The sequence below is a fragment of the Gorilla gorilla genome, chromosome 5 (assembly GCF_029281585.2).
Source record: "Gorilla gorilla gorilla isolate KB3781 chromosome 5, NHGRI_mGorGor1-v2.1_pri, whole genome shotgun sequence".
Lineage (NCBI taxonomy): Eukaryota > Metazoa > Chordata > Mammalia > Primates > Hominidae > Gorilla > Gorilla gorilla.
Window position 1 is genome coordinate 155815930 of NC_073229.2, and position 21084 is coordinate 155837013.

General features: G+C 35.4%; 1 protein-coding gene across 2 annotated transcripts in view; it reads right to left on the minus strand.

The window, feature by feature from the left end:
• MED23 (mediator complex subunit 23) overlaps window positions 1-21084 on the minus strand; it is a 42672-nt gene that overhangs the window by 19911 nt on the left and 1677 nt on the right. The window contains exons 4-14 of one of the 2 annotated variants that reach the window (XM_019029795.3): window positions 19328-19452; window positions 17814-17925; window positions 16337-16435; window positions 15028-15129; window positions 14220-14289; window positions 12800-12912; window positions 10306-10401; window positions 9725-9742; window positions 4445-4645; window positions 2338-2481; window positions 922-1067 (exon numbers count right to left, since the gene is read on the minus strand). In XM_019029795.3, coding sequence (XP_018885340.1) covers window positions 922-1067; window positions 2338-2481; window positions 4445-4645; window positions 9725-9742; window positions 10306-10401; window positions 12800-12912; window positions 14220-14289; window positions 15028-15129; window positions 16337-16435; window positions 17814-17925; window positions 19328-19452 — 1226 coding nt within the window. The remainder of the gene's footprint in view (window positions 1-921; window positions 1068-2337; window positions 2482-4444; window positions 4646-9724; window positions 9743-10305; window positions 10402-12799; window positions 12913-14219; window positions 14290-15027; window positions 15130-16336; window positions 16436-17813; window positions 17926-19327; window positions 19453-21084) is intronic. The other variant, XM_019029796.3, reaches the window with a different exon arrangement.

Genomic DNA, 21084 nt, shown 5'->3' on the forward strand with positions numbered 1-21084 from the left:
ATTTCAGAAGAAAAATAATTTTAAATAAACAATTAATGGGTACTGTTAAGTATGCACTACATATATGACCACCATATTAGGTTAAGTTTCAGAGAATGAAGAAATAACTCACAAGTCTATGAACCAGGTTTCTATTTATTATCTGTCTGTATAAACACAACAATGTCTTCATTACAGATACCACTATGAAAAGGTGGTTAAGGGGTGTCACATAAAATGAAAACCAACCCGGGAGGCGGAGCTTGCAGTGAGCCGAGATCGCGCCACTGCACTCCAGCCTGGGCGACAGGGCGAGACTCCGTCTCAAAAAAAAAAAAAAAAATGAAAACCAAATGAAGTATCAAGTCTGACAATCCTGCCATCTCCTGTGAAGAGATGTGGCAGTCCTTTTCAGAAGTTCTAGGTGGGAAGTTAGGCTACTCCTAGCACCCTTGACTACAATACAATACTATCTAAGAATGGTATCTTCATTGAGTCATCACAACTTTGGAAAAGATATTAAGGGGCATGCCAGCCAGATCAGCTCAATCAATCCTGGCAGCCCAGAGATGAATGATATCTCAGTCAGCTTATGCTCAAGTTCCAAGCACTTGGGAAATTCTGAAACATTTTTACATTTATAAAAATTGATATGCTTTCATTATATTAATAACTTTAAAGTATAACATATACAACTGAAGATCAGCCTTAAAAATTAAAAAAAAAAATCTATACATATAAGCAAGACTAATCTTGTAGCTGTTTCCTGATATAGGTACTGGTCAGATTCTCCTGCTATGACATATACATCAAGTATTTGCCCTTACCTATAGTGGGTATGGGGAGATTTCCAAATTTCACACAAACACCGAGACCAATATTAGTCTACAATCCGCTATTAATTAAACAAGAAAATTAAGTATCAAGCAACAAATAACTTACTCATGGTGAAGTCTTAGGGAATGAGGTATTGGAATCTGTAGCTTGGAGTTGTCATTTTGAGCTTTTCTATTGAGATGAATCCAAATACAGGTCATTGCAAAGGCATGGGTTGACTGGGGTTTGTTAATATCAGGAACTGGGATATACTGAAAAATAACAATTTGAAAAATAACACAATAGAAGAAAGAGAATTAAATAATTATGTGTATTTTAGTAATCAATTTCTAATATAACTCTTTTTAGCATATCATGTCTTACTTTAGCCCTGATAATTCAATAATACAAATCAGAAGGTCTAACGGCCATAAAATTTTGAAATTATTACAAGATGCTTTATTTGGTATATGTTTTTACTTGCTTTAAGTAACACAAATTCACAGGTGCTTTGTCAAGCTTTTCCTACTATCGCAGAGCATTCTCAAATAAAAATAAATTTTTAATTTTTACTTTTAAAAAATTAAAACACATCATCATGAAATCTTACTAAAGTGACAAATGTAACTAAAAACAAGACTTTCTAAAAGTCTCATAATAATTTTTAAGAACAGATAAAAATCTAAGAAATACGCAACCTAAATAATTGCATTTAAACATATTGACTATTAATGGGTAAAATGATATGGATGTCTGGGATTTGCTTGAAAATTGTCCAACATTAACAAAAAAAATAAGGAGGAAAGATGACACAAGAGTATTTCTTGATGATGGGTATAACATGGTGGGGTTACAGCTAGTGCATGGTGGGGTTACAGTAACACCACCATGTTATACCCATCATCAAGAAATACTCTTGTTTCATCTTAAAATTTTCTGGGCAGATCACCTAAGGTCAGGAGTTCAAGACCAGCCTGGCCAACACGGTGAAACCCTGTCTCTACCAAAAATACAAAAATTAGTCGGGGATGTTGGCATGTGCCTGTAATCTCAGCTACTCGGGAGGCTGAGGCAGGAGAATTGCTTGAACCCAGGAGGTGGAGGTTGCAGTGAGCTGAGATCACGCCATTGCACTCCAGTGACAAGAGTGAAACTCCGTCTCAACAACAACAACAACAACAATTCATGATAAAGTACTTCTAGAAAATGGCAAATCATCAAAATACATCACATTTTACTCAAATATCTTATATGATAAAATACCCAGGGGACATACTGAGGCTCAACTGTCAAAGAAAAAATAGCTATTAATAAAGACTGTTATCTGGCCATTCAATGATGTATATAGATTAAAACAGCTTTAGTGATTTGTAAAACTGTAGACCTACCTAGAATGTAGAGAAAGAGTTTGCTACACTTAACATTCAATTGTGATTTAGCATAAACTTTAGAAATACACAAAATCACACTAAAATCCTTAAACACAAATTAGACATAATTTACTCATCATGTTGTTATGAATAGTTACTCAGTAAAGCTTACTTCTTTTTCTGGGTATAGCAAGTCGAAGAGCTTCATCACAGGGAGAAAATCAGCTAGTGCATTTTTCTGAATACTTCCAGAAATGAATTGCAGGAGAACCCACATAAGATGATCTCTGCCTTTAATCAGTCCTCGCCCTGCTAACTATAAAAGATGTTTAAATACACATGTATACACTGCTACTTAAAGAGATGAATACAGGAAGTTTTTTGTTGTTTTTTTGTTTTTGTTTTTAAGGAGAAACCCGGGTTCTTGCTCTGAGAAAGTCAGCATCTAACTTTGGCACTTAGTAATTACTTAATCTTCAATTCAAGACACACCATGCAAAACCTGCTAAATTATTTTAATATTATATATATGCTTATTTCCTGCTCCCCAAAACAACTATGCATATAAAAAATGCAATGTTTTAGAACACAGTCATATACATCATGCACAACACCACCTCTTTAAGTTGATCATGTGTGCATGAGAATCAAGTTTAATATGGGATAATCCTTATTTTAAAAATCTCATCAAAACCTGGGGAATACTCTATTATACCAAAAGGATTTTTTTTTTTAATTTGAAATTGTCATGGACTGGTTGTCATAAAACATGCTTCCTCGTTTTCTGTACACTTTGTTTCTTGTTTATTTATTTATATCTTTTTAGAACAAGGATAGAGATGGGGTCTTGCCATGTTGCCCAAGCTGGTCTCGAACTCCTGAACTCAAGCAATCCACCGGCTTCGGCCTCCCAAAGTGCTGGGATTACAGGAGTGAGCCACCCCACCCGGCTGGTTTTCTGTACATTATAACAGAAACTAATGGTGGTTTCTGGGAGAAGGTGGTTGAAAGGATTTTAACAATATTTATGAAAAATTTTCCCCAAGATAATTCATGCTGTGGAGATGTTATGTGAAACAACATTTATTTTATTCCCATTCAATATGTCTAAAATTTTTGACAAAAAATGTCTTTTCCCACAAACTTAAGTCTTCCACTTGTCTCCCTTTTCTGGATTCATCGTCCTCCCTTCTATTCATTCCCAGAGTAGGAACCACTCAGCAAGTCTAGACTCCCGCTACTCTCTGTATTCGCTGTCAGTCACCTAGTCCTATTCCACGTCAGTGTACCTGATCTCTGGCTCCTCCTTTCTGTCCTGGTTTAGGCCTTCAGCATCTTTCACCTAGTCCACTGTAGTATCTCTCACTAATTTCCTTGCCTCTGGCTTTGTACCTGTCCATCGCTACACCACCTTCTTTCTCCATGTGGACATTAGCATTTTTCCAACTTTCATATGATGATGCCATTCTCCTCTGCATTGCCTCCAAAACAAAATCTAAACTCCTTAGAACAGGCACATGGCCATTCAAAGTTCTCCATGTCTGCCCTTGCTTTCCTGCCTTCCTTATCTCATCAACGATTTCCCCTTTATATTTTTATTTCCAGTTCTCACACATCTCTATCCCTTTCTAAATGATGGTTTTATTGCTAGGAAACACTTTTCTTTTTCTCTCAGCAAGTTTCTATTTGTCCTTCAAGTGTTAGCTTAAAGATCTCTTTGATACAGCCATCCCTGATATTTCTGATGGAGACTATTCCTTTTTTTTTTTTTTTTTTTGACACAGAGTCTCGCTCTGTTGCCGAGGCTGGAGTGCAGTCGTGTGATCTTGGCTCACTGCAACCTTAGGGACTATTACCTTTTATTTGTATTGCAGGGAAATGTGCTTTCATTATAACAACTATTAAGATATAATCATGTTGTGTGTGTGTATGTATATATATGCATATATATGTACGTATATATATACACGTACATATATATATGTATATATATATAAAGTATCCCCTCCTCTAGTGAGGTGCTCCTTGAGGATATTACAGTGCCTTTTCATCTTGTATCTGCTGGTGCCTGCACTGAGAATACACAGAATGAATGACTGAATCCTGTTTTTACAGTGACAAGAAAGTAAAAAGTTAAGAAACTATAAAAGCACTAAACAGGACAGAAATTAGGGCTCAGAACTTCTGTCAGTTCTAAAATCACTAGGGAATGCCCACAGCAGTCTAAAATACAGTAATCAACAGGTGAAGTCACTCCGACCAAAAGATTTAGTACATACCTTCTGATGAAGAGAAAGCACCATATGTGGAAAACTTGCAAACTGGAAAAGCACAAAGAAAATGAGCTGACTTGAGAGATGCTGCCACAGGAGTTGGCTTGTTCCCCCGTCGTCAAACTTCTCCTCAGTCTCAGATCGCTCCATGGCATAAACAACCAGATCCACCAACTGGTCCTCCAGCACAGGGCAGCGCTGCTTGTGCTGTAGGGCAGAGATTAAATACAGTATTCCAAAAGCCTCTCGGTTAGTTTCAGAAGTTACCAGTTAATGGGCATTAATTGTCACAAGAGGCTGAGAAGCATGGAATGAAGTTGAACTTAAGAAGTCAAGGTTAGATTTAGTCTATTAAAGCTGCATCATGTTATATTATTATACAGGATAAGCTTCATGAAAAAATGTTTTCAGGTTTCCTACAAAACAGACTTCCCATTAACTTTTGACTTCCACTATGGACATCATTGTTTCAATTTGACAAAGGGCAATGCATAGTAGAAAATGTTGTTATTTATCCTTTGGAAAAAGATAACATTTTAAAGGGCATATGAAACAGGGATAGCAGTATTAATTTTGCAATCTAAGTCAAAAGATGAAAACCCTGGAATTACAGGGATCAAACATTGCGACAGAACAAATAAAGCAGTTATGTGAATCTCTTTATTTTAAAGTAACCCCTATAAGTTTACACTAACTTTATATACAGAGGTATATCTAAATAGCTACCAGATTATTCAACATCTGTTTTCAATGTGTGGTATTGGTCCTGATACTGAAATGGAAACTTCTTCCACAAGAGGAAAAAAAAATTGATCTCTCTGCTCTTCCTTCTTGGAAGCCAAACATAATGCAGCTTTAATTTTAAATTAGACCACTTTAAAATCTAAAACAAGAAAAAGAATTGAGTTTAAACACTAAAAATGAGAATGCAACTTCCCTTTCTAGAGGCAAAAAGATCTGTGCTTTTAAAAGTGATTTAAAAAATATATTTTTACCAAAAGAAATATGTTAAGCCATGTTTAAGCCATTTTCATATTTCCTTTATAAATATGTTATATGACTTAGTAGCAGGCAGTTGGAAGCCCTTCTAGTGAATACAATTACTAATACAGATCTTTCCCCCTAAACTTTAGACGTGATTATCAGTCTTTTGCCATGAAAAAGGGATATGATTTTTTCAAATTTAGGGAAAAAAATGCAAAATGGGGACAAATTTGGAAATAAACAAGACATAATGAATAGCATCCCCTCTTTTGCATGCTCTTTGCCAGCTCCAAACTTGTAAAGCTCCAATATAGCTGTAGTTTCTTAAAGCATGCAAATAAAACAAACATCTATCCAAATGATAAGCATCAATGGTTGTTTCATATTTTTTCCAAAAACACAATGCCATGACCACAGTTCAATCACATTACAGGTTTACAAATAGCAATATTAACACCACCAGTTGAGACTACAGTACTTTTCCTCCAAATGTAATTATCATTATGAAGCAGAGCAAAGTGCAACAGACAACACTACAGACTATTTCTTAAATCAGCATGCAAAACTACTGTGTACAGGGCTTGAAATTCACTAGTTCTGCCAACCACCAACAACCTAAGAAATGTGTCAGACAACACAAATTTAGAGTGAGATCATTCAAAGTATACAGAGTCAGAAAAAATTGTGAAAAGAAGTAAAGCCAGGATTTCCAGTAGGAATTTTTCACTAGTGATGGGAATTTGCTTCCAGTTTGGAAACTGACCAATTTGTCATCTATTTCTCCATCCATAATGGTCTTCCATCAATCTGCTTTAGGAAAAAAGAGCAAACTAAATAAAACTGGTTTTTAGCACCTGAGTCACTTTGGAGTTTCCTTTTTTAGTATTAGCTATTTAAGAAAAAAACTGGATTTTCACCTACATATTTTTAGGCATGTAGTGATTGTCATACAGTTAATGATTTTAAAACGAAAGCAAAAATAGTACGATTTTGACAAAGCAAGAACAACTAGGAAATTTACGGTTAAAGCTGATGGTCTTTCAATATATGCCATGACTCAAGATTACCCTTAACTTTTCTGTCAAAAATTAAGTCAGGAATATCTACAGTACCTAATGCTCTGGTACCTGATGGTAGCAGAAAAGCTATCAGGATTAACTACAAATTTCCCAGGTGTTTTTGGTTAAAACCAAGGATATTTCTCAAATCAAGTTTAAAGACAGCTTAAATATGTTGCTTTATCTGCAAATTTTGGTAACATCAAAAAAAAAAAAAAAAGAAAAGTCTGAGATACAAAATGATCTGTGTTGCTACTTCAGAATAATAAACTGCTTTAGTTTTCAATTATTTAAAGACAGGTACATTAAAATTAAGACTCTCTACTACATAGCAGATGGTTTTACAAAGTGGAACAAACATTTGTAAAGCAGTTTCAGAATCTATGAATAAAAGTTAACTGTCAATCACTAGGCTAAGATTATTTCATAAGCCAATGGATGCTATCCCTATGACTGTTCACATCTTGTTTTGTGAAAGCTTTGGTGAATTTAAGTCTTCAAAATACTGACATATATAGTTAAATTTGTTAGTGTACATCATAACTATATGCCTATTTAGTTAAAACCTGTTTTAAGAATATTTACATTCAATATTTTAACAATTCTATTTCTATCTAGTAGCCCAAACTATACTGAAACTTCATTTAATATTTTCAGCTTTGATAAAAGCTAAAAATCAGGCAAAAGACATTAATTGAAACATTAATATTAACCCTCGACCTATGCCCAATTCCTTCCCAGCACTATTTCAAATGGCAAATGATGGCGCTTTTCAGTCTTAGCATCTCATATCCTATATTGAGTGGTACTTGACGCTTTTCATGTACAGTTCTCATAATGCTTTTGCAGCGAAATTTTAACATACTGTACTTAGGTGAGCTTAATTTTAAATTATTTCAGTGATGTAAATCAATTTTAAAATAATATCTATTCAGGAGAAGTTGGGAAGAAAAATTCTTTTCAATGTCATTTTCTCTTTCAAAATCATATTCTCTGCTTTAACCAAGAAAGTTACCCATAATCAGAATAATTTCAAAGAGAAACTTACTGATTAACATAAGATCAAATGAATGATGAATACTTCACTGTCTCATAGTAGCCAGGGTTCACACACCACTATGTAAGAGCTTGAGGAGTGTATCTGTTTTGTAGTGCTTTTATTCGGCAGAAAGAATACAAACTCTCGTGTAAGCACATAAAAAAGATTTTTCCACTGTGAGTTGAAGTCTAATGCTCCACCTTGCAGGTCATGAAACTGGGCTATTTATGACTTGCTGAATGTAACCAATATTAGCATAAAATATAACTCAATTCCTACTGGAAAATGTAATATGAACAGCTCTTAAGGTTTCAAAAGCTGTGAGTAAATTATCACATTGCTAGAGAAAGGACAAGAAAGTATAGTGTAGGATGTAGTTCTGTAATGATAAAAGATGTGATAAGATGACTTGGTTATCTTTAATCATATGCTTCTTATACTGTGTGTTCTCGTTTTCTAGTCTACTTTCCAGTAGGTAAAAATATCAAGTCAACTGAGCATATTATCTTCTGTCTACACATCCCCTAACTAAAAGTTTTCTATGAAAACGATTACTGATGAATTGTGAATTTTTGACAATGTTTACACTACAGTGGTACCAATACTAATAATGTTCTGTCAGCATTTCCATTATAAACTTTATTTTTTATGGATTTATGTCTTAGTCATAAACTTTTTTTAGGTTGAAACTTGTTACCGAAATTATCAGATCAGAAATACTCTCAATTGTTTTGTCAATTTCTAGTTTGAGAAGAGCTGCCCGACCCCAAGAGAAAAAAGCTTAGGATAGCTAAGGATATCTGGGGGAAGGTATTTGCAGCTCAAATGACCATGGGTACATTTATCCACCAAACTGTAAAAAAATTGAGTCCAGTATGACTTAAGGTTCACTGTAAAAATTAGTTTTAAAACATAGCATGAAGCATTCTTTCAAAGTTAACTCAATACTTACCTCTAATTCAATGAAAGTTGATCAGAATTAATGACTTGGTATTTAAGATGTTAAATTGACAGATTATATGAGGTACCTGTCAGATACTCTAGTGTGAAGCAGTTTCAGTTTCACATGTACAAAAGCTTGTCCAAACAAGGAAACTTGGCAAATTTTTCAGAAGAAAAAACTTAAAATAATAAAAGAGATACTGCTACTAGGGTGAGGTTTGGCATGCAAAGTTTCAACACTGAGCAAGTTTTATGGCCAAGCTATATGTCCTTAAAAATAGGGCTTTATAAATGGAAGCACTGGCACAACCTTCACTATAGTATTGCAAACAGTAACGCTATTTTATATAACCTAGACAAGAACGTCTTTTTAAAATCAAAAAGCTGGTCTATTTTAATATGTTGGGCTCAAAAATTTTTAACAAAAATAATTGGAACCACTATTTTGTTTAAAATATCAAAGGTGAAAAGTCCTGGAACAGACTTGGGACTGTTAAGAGTTTGATTTATAAAGTTTGGCCATAGTGTTTTTCTCCCACCACAGGTGAGCTCCAGTTGAGAGGAGCTCACTCTAGGAGGAAGGCACTTCTGGCAAAGACTGACAAAGAAGGGTGTTTGTCAAGCAGGTGTGGGGTCACCTAAGAGTCTGACATTTCTTAGTCAATCCCCATGTTTCCAAAAAAGCCTTTCCTGTATAAAGTTTACCACTCCAACTTTTAAAAGCAGCGTATCTCTATTAAAGTGCCTTTTTTCTCTTTTTTGTGTTGTTTTTAATTTGTTTTTGTTTTAAGGCAAAGCAACATAAGTATTTTTGTTGTTGTTATTTTTCTTTATTTGTTTTAGTAGTCTGGAAAGATAAAGGCCACCACAAATCTTTCCATCTCTGAAAATTCCACCAGGCTAGCTTTAGCCCTAAAGTAGGAAAAAGTAAATGGAGTGGGAAGGAAAAATAAACCATCAAAAAGTGACAGGCTTCATTGAGTGCCAGGTGTTGTCTCTTTGTTACCAAAAAAAAAAAAAAAAAGAAAAAAAAAAGAAAAAAGAATATTAAAAAAACAAACACCAAAAAAACAAAAACAAAAACAATCCACCAAAAATAACTCTCATATCCCAAGAAGAAATCATTTTTTAGTGGCCTTGGTCTCAGCATGGTCCTGCCAATTTCAAGCCCCGACCATACACGTATTCTCTAAATGGAATCAGTGGCTACAAAGCGGCCAGCGTATCGTTAGTCACAATACAACAGTAAGGTTGTGAACATACCTGAGCAATGTTCAAGGTCTAGAGCATTGGAGGATGGGCAGGACAAGACAGGACAGAACAAAAATAAAGGAAGAAAAAAAGAAAAGACAAAACAGTGACTATGAGGCCAGCCTCAAGGAACCCAGAGTCAGCACAAACCCTCCCACATGTTAAACCACCAAAAACAAGCAAACACACACCAAAAAAAAAAAAAAAAAAAAAAAAAAAAAAATCAGCAAGAAGGCCACGCTGAAGATACCAAGGGTTATATAAAAATAGACACCCAAACAACAAAAAAAGTCAAAAATTATGGTTGAGTCATGTGTAGGTTTCTCTGGCAAAAGGTATACTTGAAACTGGCCTTATAGAAAAAAAAGCAATGCAAAATAAACCAACTTTAAAAATTTTTCTTTTTAAATTTAAACATTCTTAAAGCAATATATAAATGGTAGGAATAATACATTGTTTAAAAAACCATGTATATTTTTAAAAGTCACTAATAGTTCTTAACTGTTTTGCTCAGTTAGCTTTAGCAAAGAAAAGAGAAAAGAATAGTGCAGATTCTATGCAGAATTTACTAGGTTTCCAGCATAGTACAGTACCTGCTTATTTAAACCTAGCATATTGCAGACCATATCCCTGGAATAAGGCTGCTCCAATACATATCTCAACAAAGCAGTCTGTGGTTCAAACAGATCCTTTAAAGAAAATAAGAAAATCATTGCTTCAAGATCAATGTCAACATTAATCCAAATTATTAGAAATGAGATTAAAAAATCCTCTAAAGGCACTTGTTACCTTCACAGAGTAGGCAGTATCTAGTGGGAAAAAAATCATAGGATTTTAGTGCTTACAGTTCATCTGTTCCCACCCCTCATTTGCCTCATTTGACACCTGAGATGAAGTGGCTTGCCCCAAGGTCATACAGAGGGTAACAATAAAGATAACACTAGCACCAGACCTTCCAATCCCCCTTCCCCAGTGCACTTTCTACTATCCTTTCCCTGAAAACGCAGAAGGTTTAAATTTTTTAAATTTTAGCATCTCACTAATGTCAATTTATATAGATTTTGTCCTAGGTGATCACGTTTCCTAGACATAAAAAAGCATCATTAATAATATCTTTGCTTCCTTTCTGTTAAAACTTAACAAGTCAATTTTCTAGAAGTCTTTCTAGGCATGTAAGTGTAGAATTTCTGATAGTCAAATTCAGTTTATAATAAATAGTACTAGGCCAGGCATAGTGGCTCATGCCTGTAATCCCAGCACTTTGGGACGCCAAGATGGGAAGATCTCTTGAGCCCATGAGTTTGAGGCCAGCCTGGGCAATATGGCAAAACCCCATCTCTACAAAAAATACAAAAAACTAGCCGGGCATGGTGGCATATGCCTGTAGTCTCAGCTACTCAGGAGGCTGAGGTGGGGAGGGTCACCTGAGCCCCAAAGGTTGAGGGGGCGGTGAGCTGTGATTGTGCCACTATACTCCAGCCTGGGTGACAGAGTGAGAGCCTGACTTAAGAAACAAACAATCAAACAAAAAATAATGCTAGAAAGTGACATTAAAAACAAAATCTTTTTCAGAGTTTTCCAAATGACAGGCTGAATGTTTATTCAATGTCTTGAATATAGACCAATCAATTCCCTATTTTCCTAGTAAGATTCAAAAAACAGCTTTTTAGCTTAAAGCATATCAACTTTTTGAGAAGTAGATGAAACAGTGATAAGCCTATTTATATTTGTTAATTTTGCCTGCCCATACTTAAAATATATTAATTTAAAAATATTAATTTATATTTAATTTATATTTATTAAATACATTAATTTAGAAGGATTTCATTCTAGTTTATTCTAACTCTTCCATGATGCTAGATGGTTTCTGAGTCATCTTACGGCTTTCTAGAGCACATCGTTTTCATTTCTATCCGTGTCGCTGGGGACATAGCATTTTGATAGAGTCAATGAAAGTTTTTCTTCTTATCAACCTCAAGTACTATTTGCATAATGTTAGCTGGATTTTTTTAAATGTCCCCTTAGGTGGATGGACAGATAGAAAAAAAAACACTTTATATATCGATTTTTAAGATAATCTTTAAAAGACTATGCTATTGTAACTATGATGTAAAAACCTTAGAAACAGTTATGGCATTAAATTTCTTTTTTTTTTTTTCTTTTAAATTCATTCCCATCAGCCTGTAATCCCTCTCTATTCACCCCATCTACCAGAATGTCTTTGTTTACTGTTCCTTTCTTCATTTTAACAGTAAAATGTCTGGGAAAGGGGTCTGAGTACATAAGCATTCACTTCAATGTGCTAATTTTAAAGAATTCCTGAGGCATTTAAAAACAGAATAACCAAAGTGACTGTTTTACAAAGACATTCTTATAGCAAGAGTTGACAATGTAGATATAGTTGTAAAAAGAGCAACTAGGCCCAAAAAATTATCAGTTCAGTCAGCAAGACTGCTCACTATTGCAACAATTTAGAGGGACTGGTGCCCCTTAAAGGGTATATCAAAATTTCAGTGATTTGAAAAAGCATACCCTCGTCCCTTTAGGGTTAAACTCAGAAATGTGACTTCAGATATAGTCACATTAGTCTTAAGTATCATCGTAAGGAAGCAATTTTCTGCTCGGAAATGTAATCTAAGAAGAATGGAGACAGTTTCTAAATTCTGTTTTACAAGTGTAAACAAAAACACTATTTCCAAATTTGGAAGGACAAATAACTTGATAGCACAGGTGTTAAGAGTGTAGATTCTGGAATTAGACTGAGTTCACATTTAAAAAGCTCTACTACTTTTAAAATGTGAGGACTTAATCAAGGAATCAATTTAAAATTTCAGTTTTCTATTTAAAATTTCAGTTTCTCACCTCCAAATACGTTGCCAGAGGTGGACCACTGGAGCATAAACACCCACAATAGCATAAACCACAGGGTATATTTAGATACTAGAATAACATGATAAACTATAAACTATCTTTCATTAAATATTTACTTCTTCAGATTATGAAGCAACAATTTAGCATCACATATCTTATAATCTAGGTTGAAGACTGTCAGATGGACTAAAAGTGCCATTATATTTAGCAACATACCTTATCATATGGCAAAAGGCCTTTCAAAGGAAAACGAAGAGTAGCAGGATCCAGTTTCCACGAATTACAAATGGCACCCGAGTTATTTACAACTGGCAGAAGACTACAGCGACCTGTATGTATTACAAAAATGTTTTTAAGTAAATGTGAACACAGCAGTACTTCATTCACTTCACAAATATTTAATGAACATAAATGCTGAAATACGCATTGGTTTGGTTTAAAAATGGCTTATAAAAATGTTTCAATGAGACTGAAGGTTGGGAATTTTATTTTTAGTTCAGATAGTTGAAGATCAATTTGCACAGGCTTTCCAAAGTTGAAAATATTGCATTTTGTCTAAATGTCTAGGGCAGAGATCAGCCAACTATAATCCATGGGCCAAATCCAGCCTGGCACCTGTTTTTGTAAAGTTTTATTGGAACACAACTGCTTTTGCAGTCCAATGGCAGAGCTGAGTGGCTGCAACAGATTCTGTAGCCTACGAAGCTTAAAATATTTACTACATGGCCCTTTACAGGAAAAAGTTTAAGACCACTAGTCCAGTGTCAGCATGATTAAACTTTATGCACGATATTCCTAGAGGCCTTAGATGTCACATATGACTATCAGCTCACACATCCAACTGCCTAACAAATATCGTCACTTGGATGTCCTACAAGCACCTCAAGCTTAACATGTCTCAAATTCATCATCCTTCTCCAACCTACTTTGCTTCCATAATTCACTACATGATATCAATATCCACTCAGTTACAAAAGCTAGAAACCTGATAATTATCTGTCTAGTGTCTATTTAGATTGTATTTGTATTTTCAGTATCTAGAATAGCACCTGGCTTATACGAAGTACTCAATATTTGATCACTGAATAAACAATGGTCTATATTTCCACACAGTTGAGGTCACCATGATTTCTAGAAATAATTAAAGAGGATACGTGGGCACTGCAAAAATTGCCAAATCACATGGTTATTTTTAAAAGAAAGTTCAGAGACTCTAACAAAACATGGGAAAATGCGAAAGGAAAAGCAAAAGTGGGAACTAGAATGGGCTGAGTGAGCCTGACACTTTCACGTTCTGTAGCCACAGAGGGACAGGTCTGTTGAGACTTCCAGCTGCCTAGAAATTCCATGGTGCTTTACTAGCCATATTAAAATGTCTTTCTAGTCACCAAGAAACCCACTTCTAGAATGGTTTTAAATGAAGCCTAAACCCATTCCAGAGAGTTTCTTTTTCCTCCCTGTACTTGGCATACAGAGTAAGTGAAAACAAGGGAAAGGCATTATATTAAGCTCTTAGAGAGTCACCAAAATGACAAGCCACCAAGGCACATATTAAGAGACCATCCCTCAGCTTTGTTCAATAATTAGATTACTAAAAATCAGGTACTATTTGGCATATTTAAAATTATAATCCTACCACAAATGGAGTTTATCCTTGCTGTGGGCCTGAAGGTATCCACAAAGTCTGATACTAGGTTTCCAAGTAACTAAAGAGAGAAAGAAAGAGGGAAGTCAAATAAATACGTACAAAAGGAAAATTGAGACTGCTCCTGAAATATATGAACATTTATATAAAATGAGATAATATATGTAAAGATTGCACATGATAACTGTTTAAAGGTTAGCTCCCTTTTGCTTCCTTCTAAAAAATCACTCACCAGTTCATCTGTCCCTTAATTAAACCAAGTCACACCACCATATCCTTAGCTATTTGATGAAGCTGATCATATTTTATCACATGGCATATAAATTGTCTCAATGGAAATGGAAAGAAATGAAAGAAATACATCATGATTAAAAATATACATATTATCTAAGGATAAAAGTCATCATTAAAAAAATAAGCACACAAAAATAAGATTAATATAACTGTTTTTTATAAAATACCCTTTTTTGTGTGTGAGACAGGGTCTCGTCCTTTTGCCGAAGCTAGAAGTACAGTGGTGCGATCACAGCTCACTGCAGCCTCAAACTCCTGGTTTCAAGTAATCCTCCCACCTCAGCTCCTGAGTAGCTGGGGCTATAGGCACATGCTACTATGCCTGGCTAATATGTGTGCGTGTGTTTTTTAATGTTTTGTAGAGACAGAGTCTTGTTATGTTACCCAGGTTGGGTCTTGAACTCTTGTCCTCAAATCATCTTCCCACCTTTGCCTCCCAAAATGCTGTGAGCCACAAAGCCCAGCCAAAAATTTTTATTAAAAATTCAGGAAATATAAAATTTACCCAGTGTGGAAGTTTGCCTTCAGGATACAGTTTCCTGATCTCAGTGACTGCAAAATAGGCTGGTAATAAGCAGGCATTTCTTTCCAAGATATATGCTATAACCTAAGAAAAACAAAAAGGCCACATCATTCTTGACTAGTCCCACATATAAGCCCTTTATTTTATTTATTATCATTCTTTTTTTTTTTTGAGACAGGGTCTTGCTCTGTTGCCCAGGCTTGGAGTGCAGTGGCGTAACCATGGCTCACTACATTTTCAACCTCTTGGGCTCCAGTGGTGTTCCCACCTCAGCCTCCAGAGTAGCTGGGACTACAGGTGTATGCCAGCAGGCCCGGCTAACTTTTTAATTTTTTGTAAAGACAGGGTCTCCCCAGGATGTCCTGGCTGGTCTCTAACAATGGGCTTAAATGAGCCTCCCGCCTTGGCCTCCCAAGGATGTCCTGGCTGGTCTCTAACAATGGGCTTAAATGAGTCTCCCGCCTTGGCCTCCCAAAGCACTGGGATTATAGACATGCACCACTGCATCTGGCCCATGTGAGCGTTTTAAACACTACAGTGACAATGACAACAAAAAAGATATTAAAAAGTAGAGATGTTACTTTCTGGAGAGATGTTGGTCAAAGGACAAAATTTCACTTTCACAAGAGGAATAAGTTCAAGAGACCTACTGGACATTATGGTGACTATGGTTAATAACGATATAGTGTATACTTCAAAATTGCTAAGAGAGTAGATTTTAAGTGTTATCATTATAAAAAAATAAGTATATATAATATATATATACACACACAGACAATTGCTACTCGTCAATTAAAATAAAATATAGAGATATTATTTAATGGATTTATTGGGTTTCAATTGTAGCATAAAAGAATACATTTATATGTAAAAAATATCTACAAATAAAGATTAATAAACAATGGAATGGATTGTTCATGGTTAGTAAATAACCTTGCACATGCTTTAAATATTGGCACACTTAAACAGGAGTGCAACAGACCAACGTAACAATTCTTGCGATACTAGTTACAAAGTACAAAGATCTTTTAAGTGGTCCATATGCTAAGGTCTTGTAATGTTTAAGCTATTTTAATTTCTATTTCATTGTTTTCATAATTTAAAACCATGAATTAAAATTTAAAATGTCCTTTTGAAATATAAGGGAACTAGCATCTTTTAAAATAGAAGTGATTTTTTTTTGATAGAATAGAGCATCTCACAAAATACCGTAAGCATTAAAAGCACAGACCTAAACAAAGCTAGACTTTTTTGAGGTTATGATCACGAATTTCAGACATGTCTAAATTACCTCTCTTGCTGCCAGAAGCTGCTGTACAACAGCAGAGCTCACTGTATTAGGAATTGTCAAAATCTTCTCCAAAATCACTTTTAAGAGATCTCGAACACCCTGATATAAGAAAAAAGACATGGGTTAAAATTAAGTAGTGTCTACAGTGTTAGCTAAAACATCCGAAGGTTTCAGGGTGATATATTCCTTCAAGGTCACACCTTTAAATTTTCTGAATCAGAGTTACAATCTAAGTCCCTAACATTAACCCAAGAGAAGAGTAATGTTCCAAAACAGAATTCTAAAGACTGTCTTAAAATACAATGAGCAAAGAAAGTCATTATACAGTTTGTCAAGCTTTTTTGGCCCTCATAACATTAGAAGGGTTTACATTGTTACAAGGGTCAAAAACCTTAATTATACATATAGACAGAAATATATTGTAACAAGACTTGAACGCACTCTGAAAACTTGAGTAACAATATCAAACTTTTTGGTAGAGGACTGTTTCTGCTCACTCCCTTTTGTGCTGGGATTATAGGTGTAAGCCACTGTGACTGGCCTATTCTCCCTTCTCATCCATCACATACCTTAATCTCTCAAGGATATCCAAGGCTATTCTGTTAATCATTTCCACATATCCAATACCAGTTACATTATTTGATATATAAAGAAGAAATTTCATTCAACATTTATTTATTGACTATGAACTACGTAACCAAGCTTGTAAAAGACATAACATATACATAAAAGAACAATTATGAAGTACCATACAAATAAGAAGGCAAAAATTGCATAAGTCTGAGTAAAGAGAAAATAATTAGCAAAAGCTTCTTAGAGTTAACTGTGTGATAAATCATGATTTAAACTAATAATTATCTGTTAGGTCATTACCTGTTAAATCATTTCAGATTAGAGAAAATGCAGAAATAAAGCACAGGGTCAGACACTGGTAATTCCTGGGAAAAGGACAATAACAAAAGTCTCCTGAAGATGCAGAATGGCTTTTGTAGCTATGGAGTCCCTAAGCCGTTTTACGAGACAAAATTAGAAAGTGTATGTTGTTTTTGGTCAAAAGCCCAAAGTGCTGAAGATATTAATTGAGGTAAGACCCACGTTCAAGGGAAGTGAAGCAGGTCTTGCTCCCTTCATCAGTGATGCCTACATCCCTTCTCAGTTCCACACACTCCTGCTCTGTGCTTTCATTTGAAGGGATCATAATACTTGCAGCATGAAGGAACACGGATTCTGCTTTGTGACTTCCCTACTCTTCATAAAAATGTGTCAGCTACCTGTATTTATAAGAATGTTGGGAGGGGAGTAGAGGAGCCAGGGAAACAACTGAGTAACTTTAAATCTCTTCAGGAAATATACCACAAGAAATAGACAGATTTTGTAAATGCTTCCACATCATTTCTCTCACCTGAAAATAAGACATGCACACCGAAAAATCAATCCTATCTGAAAGCAATCACTTTTTATAATAAGAAAAATATACCTTGTAATCCACTCCCCCAATTATTTTCCGAACCAGTTTAAATGTTAAGGCCCAAAGCTGTGTTCTTTCCCACTCAAGAGTGTCAGAGTTTATCAGGGATTCACAAACCAGCCTATAAAAAAAGAAACAGCCATTCCAGTTACAAGACAGAATTTTCCAAGTTCTCTAATAGCCGCCGATATGGTTTGGCTGTGTACTCACACAAATCTCATCTTGAATTGTAGTTCCCATAATCCCTACGTGTCATGAGAAAAACCATTTAAATCATGAGGGACAGTTCCCCCCATACTGCTCTCATGATAGTGAGTTAGTTCTCACAAGATCTAATGCTTTTATATGAGGATTCCCCCTTCACTGGGCACTCATTCTCTCTCCCAGCACCCTGTGATGAGGTGCCTTTTGCCATTATTCTAAGTTTCCTGAGGCCTCCCTAGCCATGCCAAACTGTGAGTCAATTAAACCTCTTTCCTTTATAAGTTACCCAGTCTTGGGTATATCTTTGTTAGCAGCATCAGACAGACTAATACAGCCATAGTCTGTGGACTGTATTATATTTATCCTCACAAGTGTCTTTCATAAAAGTGATTACTAAACACACTTATAAATCTGTGTAGTATTTTAAATTTTTTACTTGTATGAAAGATCAAAAACAAAGTAAGAATGAAATAATATTCGTTATGTTATATTTTACTAGAAAGAAGTCTATCTAAAGCTTTCGGTTAGATGTTTACTATCTATCACCCTGTGGTACACTGGATTTTTCCAACAGGATGGCAACAAGATTTTTGATCCCACATCTTCTTCTGAAATGTGACACTGACATTTCTCCCAAGGAGAGGTAGGGGGAAAGTCTATGTTCTCACTCCTTAGATCTGGGCAGACCTAAGACTATGGCCAAAAGGATGCAGTATGACTTCCAAGAAGACAAGGTGATACAATTTCTGCCTAGCCCTCTTTTGCACACTTGCTGTTAGGCTCCACCATGAGGTGAGAAAGTCTAGGTCACAAGGTGAGGACCTGTGGAGGTTCTGGCTAATAATCCCAGCTGAGGTTCCAGATGACAGCCAGGAATCAACCACCAGATATCTGAGTGGGGAAGCTTTTGCCATGCTCCAGCCCTAGCCACATCGATCATAATCATTACAACCTTGAGTAAAAAGTGCCTCCTAAGCCCAGTCAACCACTAATACCATGAATAATTTTAAAACCTGAGTATTACTGTTTTAAGCCATGAGGTATTGAGGTTGTGCAGCAAAAGTAAAGGGTTACAAACTAATTAAAGTGATTAATCTCAGCCCCTGGGCAGAAACATCTGGTTTTGAGCCCACAAGCATTATATAATTCAAAGACTATTACTCCTAGAAACTAAAACCTGAGGTATTATATAAAGGATTACTTGATGAACCTCACTTTCTTCTTCATTCTCTTACCTTTTTACAACAACAACCTCAACCAATTTCCAATCACATATAGAAAAGAAAATTCTTCAGATTGCTCATACCCATTAAACGTACCTGGGTGGAAGGAGACCAGTCTCAACTGCCATTGCTAAGCAGTCATAAAGAAAAGAAATTCTTTTAGGACTATGCTGACCATGAATAAACTTAACAATCCACTGGATACACTGTTCATGAGACTCCTGGAAAATGAGAGAATGATTTTACTTGGGGTCTAAAGTTACATTTTTATAACAAATAGCTAATACTACAACTGGAAGTATACCAATACTATGAAAGAAATACTTCACTATGAGCATCTGTGGATGAAAATAATTTTTAAAAAAAGCAAAATTAAAAAATTCAGATTTAGTATTTGTCACATTAAGCTTAACATTTTGTAATTATATAGATAAAATGCTACCATTTTTATTACATGGGAACTTCAAAAGTAGTAATTCATTAGTTAACATATTAACGGTCAATAGAAAACTCTTAACACAGATTGTTGTAAGGCATTGTAAACAGTGCCCTTTATGGCATACATAAATACTACTGTCACTGGGGGTAAAATTCATTATGGATCAGTATGTATCAGCCTTAGGAGAATTAGGTGTGAATCTAATCCCTAAGATCCCAAACAAGAGCCCATTATGAATCCAATGACATGTCACATTTCTAGACTTGCAAAACTTTAAATATGATGTCAAAATGTTGTGCCCGTATCAAAGTTTGTCTTCTAGGATTATCTCCAAAAAGAGCCTATAATGTTCTGCTTCTCTCCACAACCACTGTTCTCACACTTCTATTGTGGCACATATAACAATGATTTGGAAATACCTATTTTCTTCCTGGTCTCTCCATTAGAGGGCCACATTATAATTCATAAAGTGTTTAATGAATTTTTTTTAAAAATTTTGGAAAGATATTCAACATCACTGAGAGAAATGCAAAATAAAATTATACTGAGATAAAATTTCTCATGTTTTTGATCGGCAAAGATCAAAAAGCTTAACACTCTATTGTGAGGTTATAAGAAAAAGATACTCTCAACCGGGCGTGGTGGCTCATGTCTGTAATCCCAGCACTTTGGGAGGCCGAGGTGGGCAGATCATGAGGTCGGGAGATCGAGACCATCCTGGCTAACATGATGAAACCCCATCTCTACTAAAAATACAAAAAATGAGCCGGGCGTGGTAGCAGGTGCCTGTAGTCCCAGCTACTCGGGAGGCTGAGGCAGGAGAATGGCGTGAACCCGAGAGGCAGAGGTTGCAGTGAGCCAAGATCACGCCACTGCACTCTAGCCTGGGCGACAGAGTGAGACTCTGTCTCCAAAAAAAAAAAAAAAGAAAAGAAAAAGATAATCTCAAACACTGCTGGTGGAAGCATAAACTAGTATAACCCTTATGGAAAATTTAATAATTTCTATAAAAATTACAAACTGATAAGGCTTTTGACTCAGCAATACTATTTCTAGGAATTTATCCTATTTTTCATGCATAGTATTATTCATCACAGCATTGGTTAAATTAGAAAAAGTAAGAAGAAACTTAGAAGACAGTAGAAGATTGGTTAAAAGGAGGAAGGTACAGCCATACAATGGAATATTATGCTGCTATTTAAAAAAAAAAGTAAGAAAGGAAGGAACAAGTAACGCTTGGACTGATAGGGAATTACCTGTAGATTATTATTGGGAGAAAAAAAGTGCTAATTAATGAACAGTGTACATGGTATATGATCATGCTATAAAAGTGTTTCTATATGCATAAAATACTTCTAGAAGAAAACATAACCTGAGGATATTGGCTACAGACAGAAAAAATAACAGGTAAGAG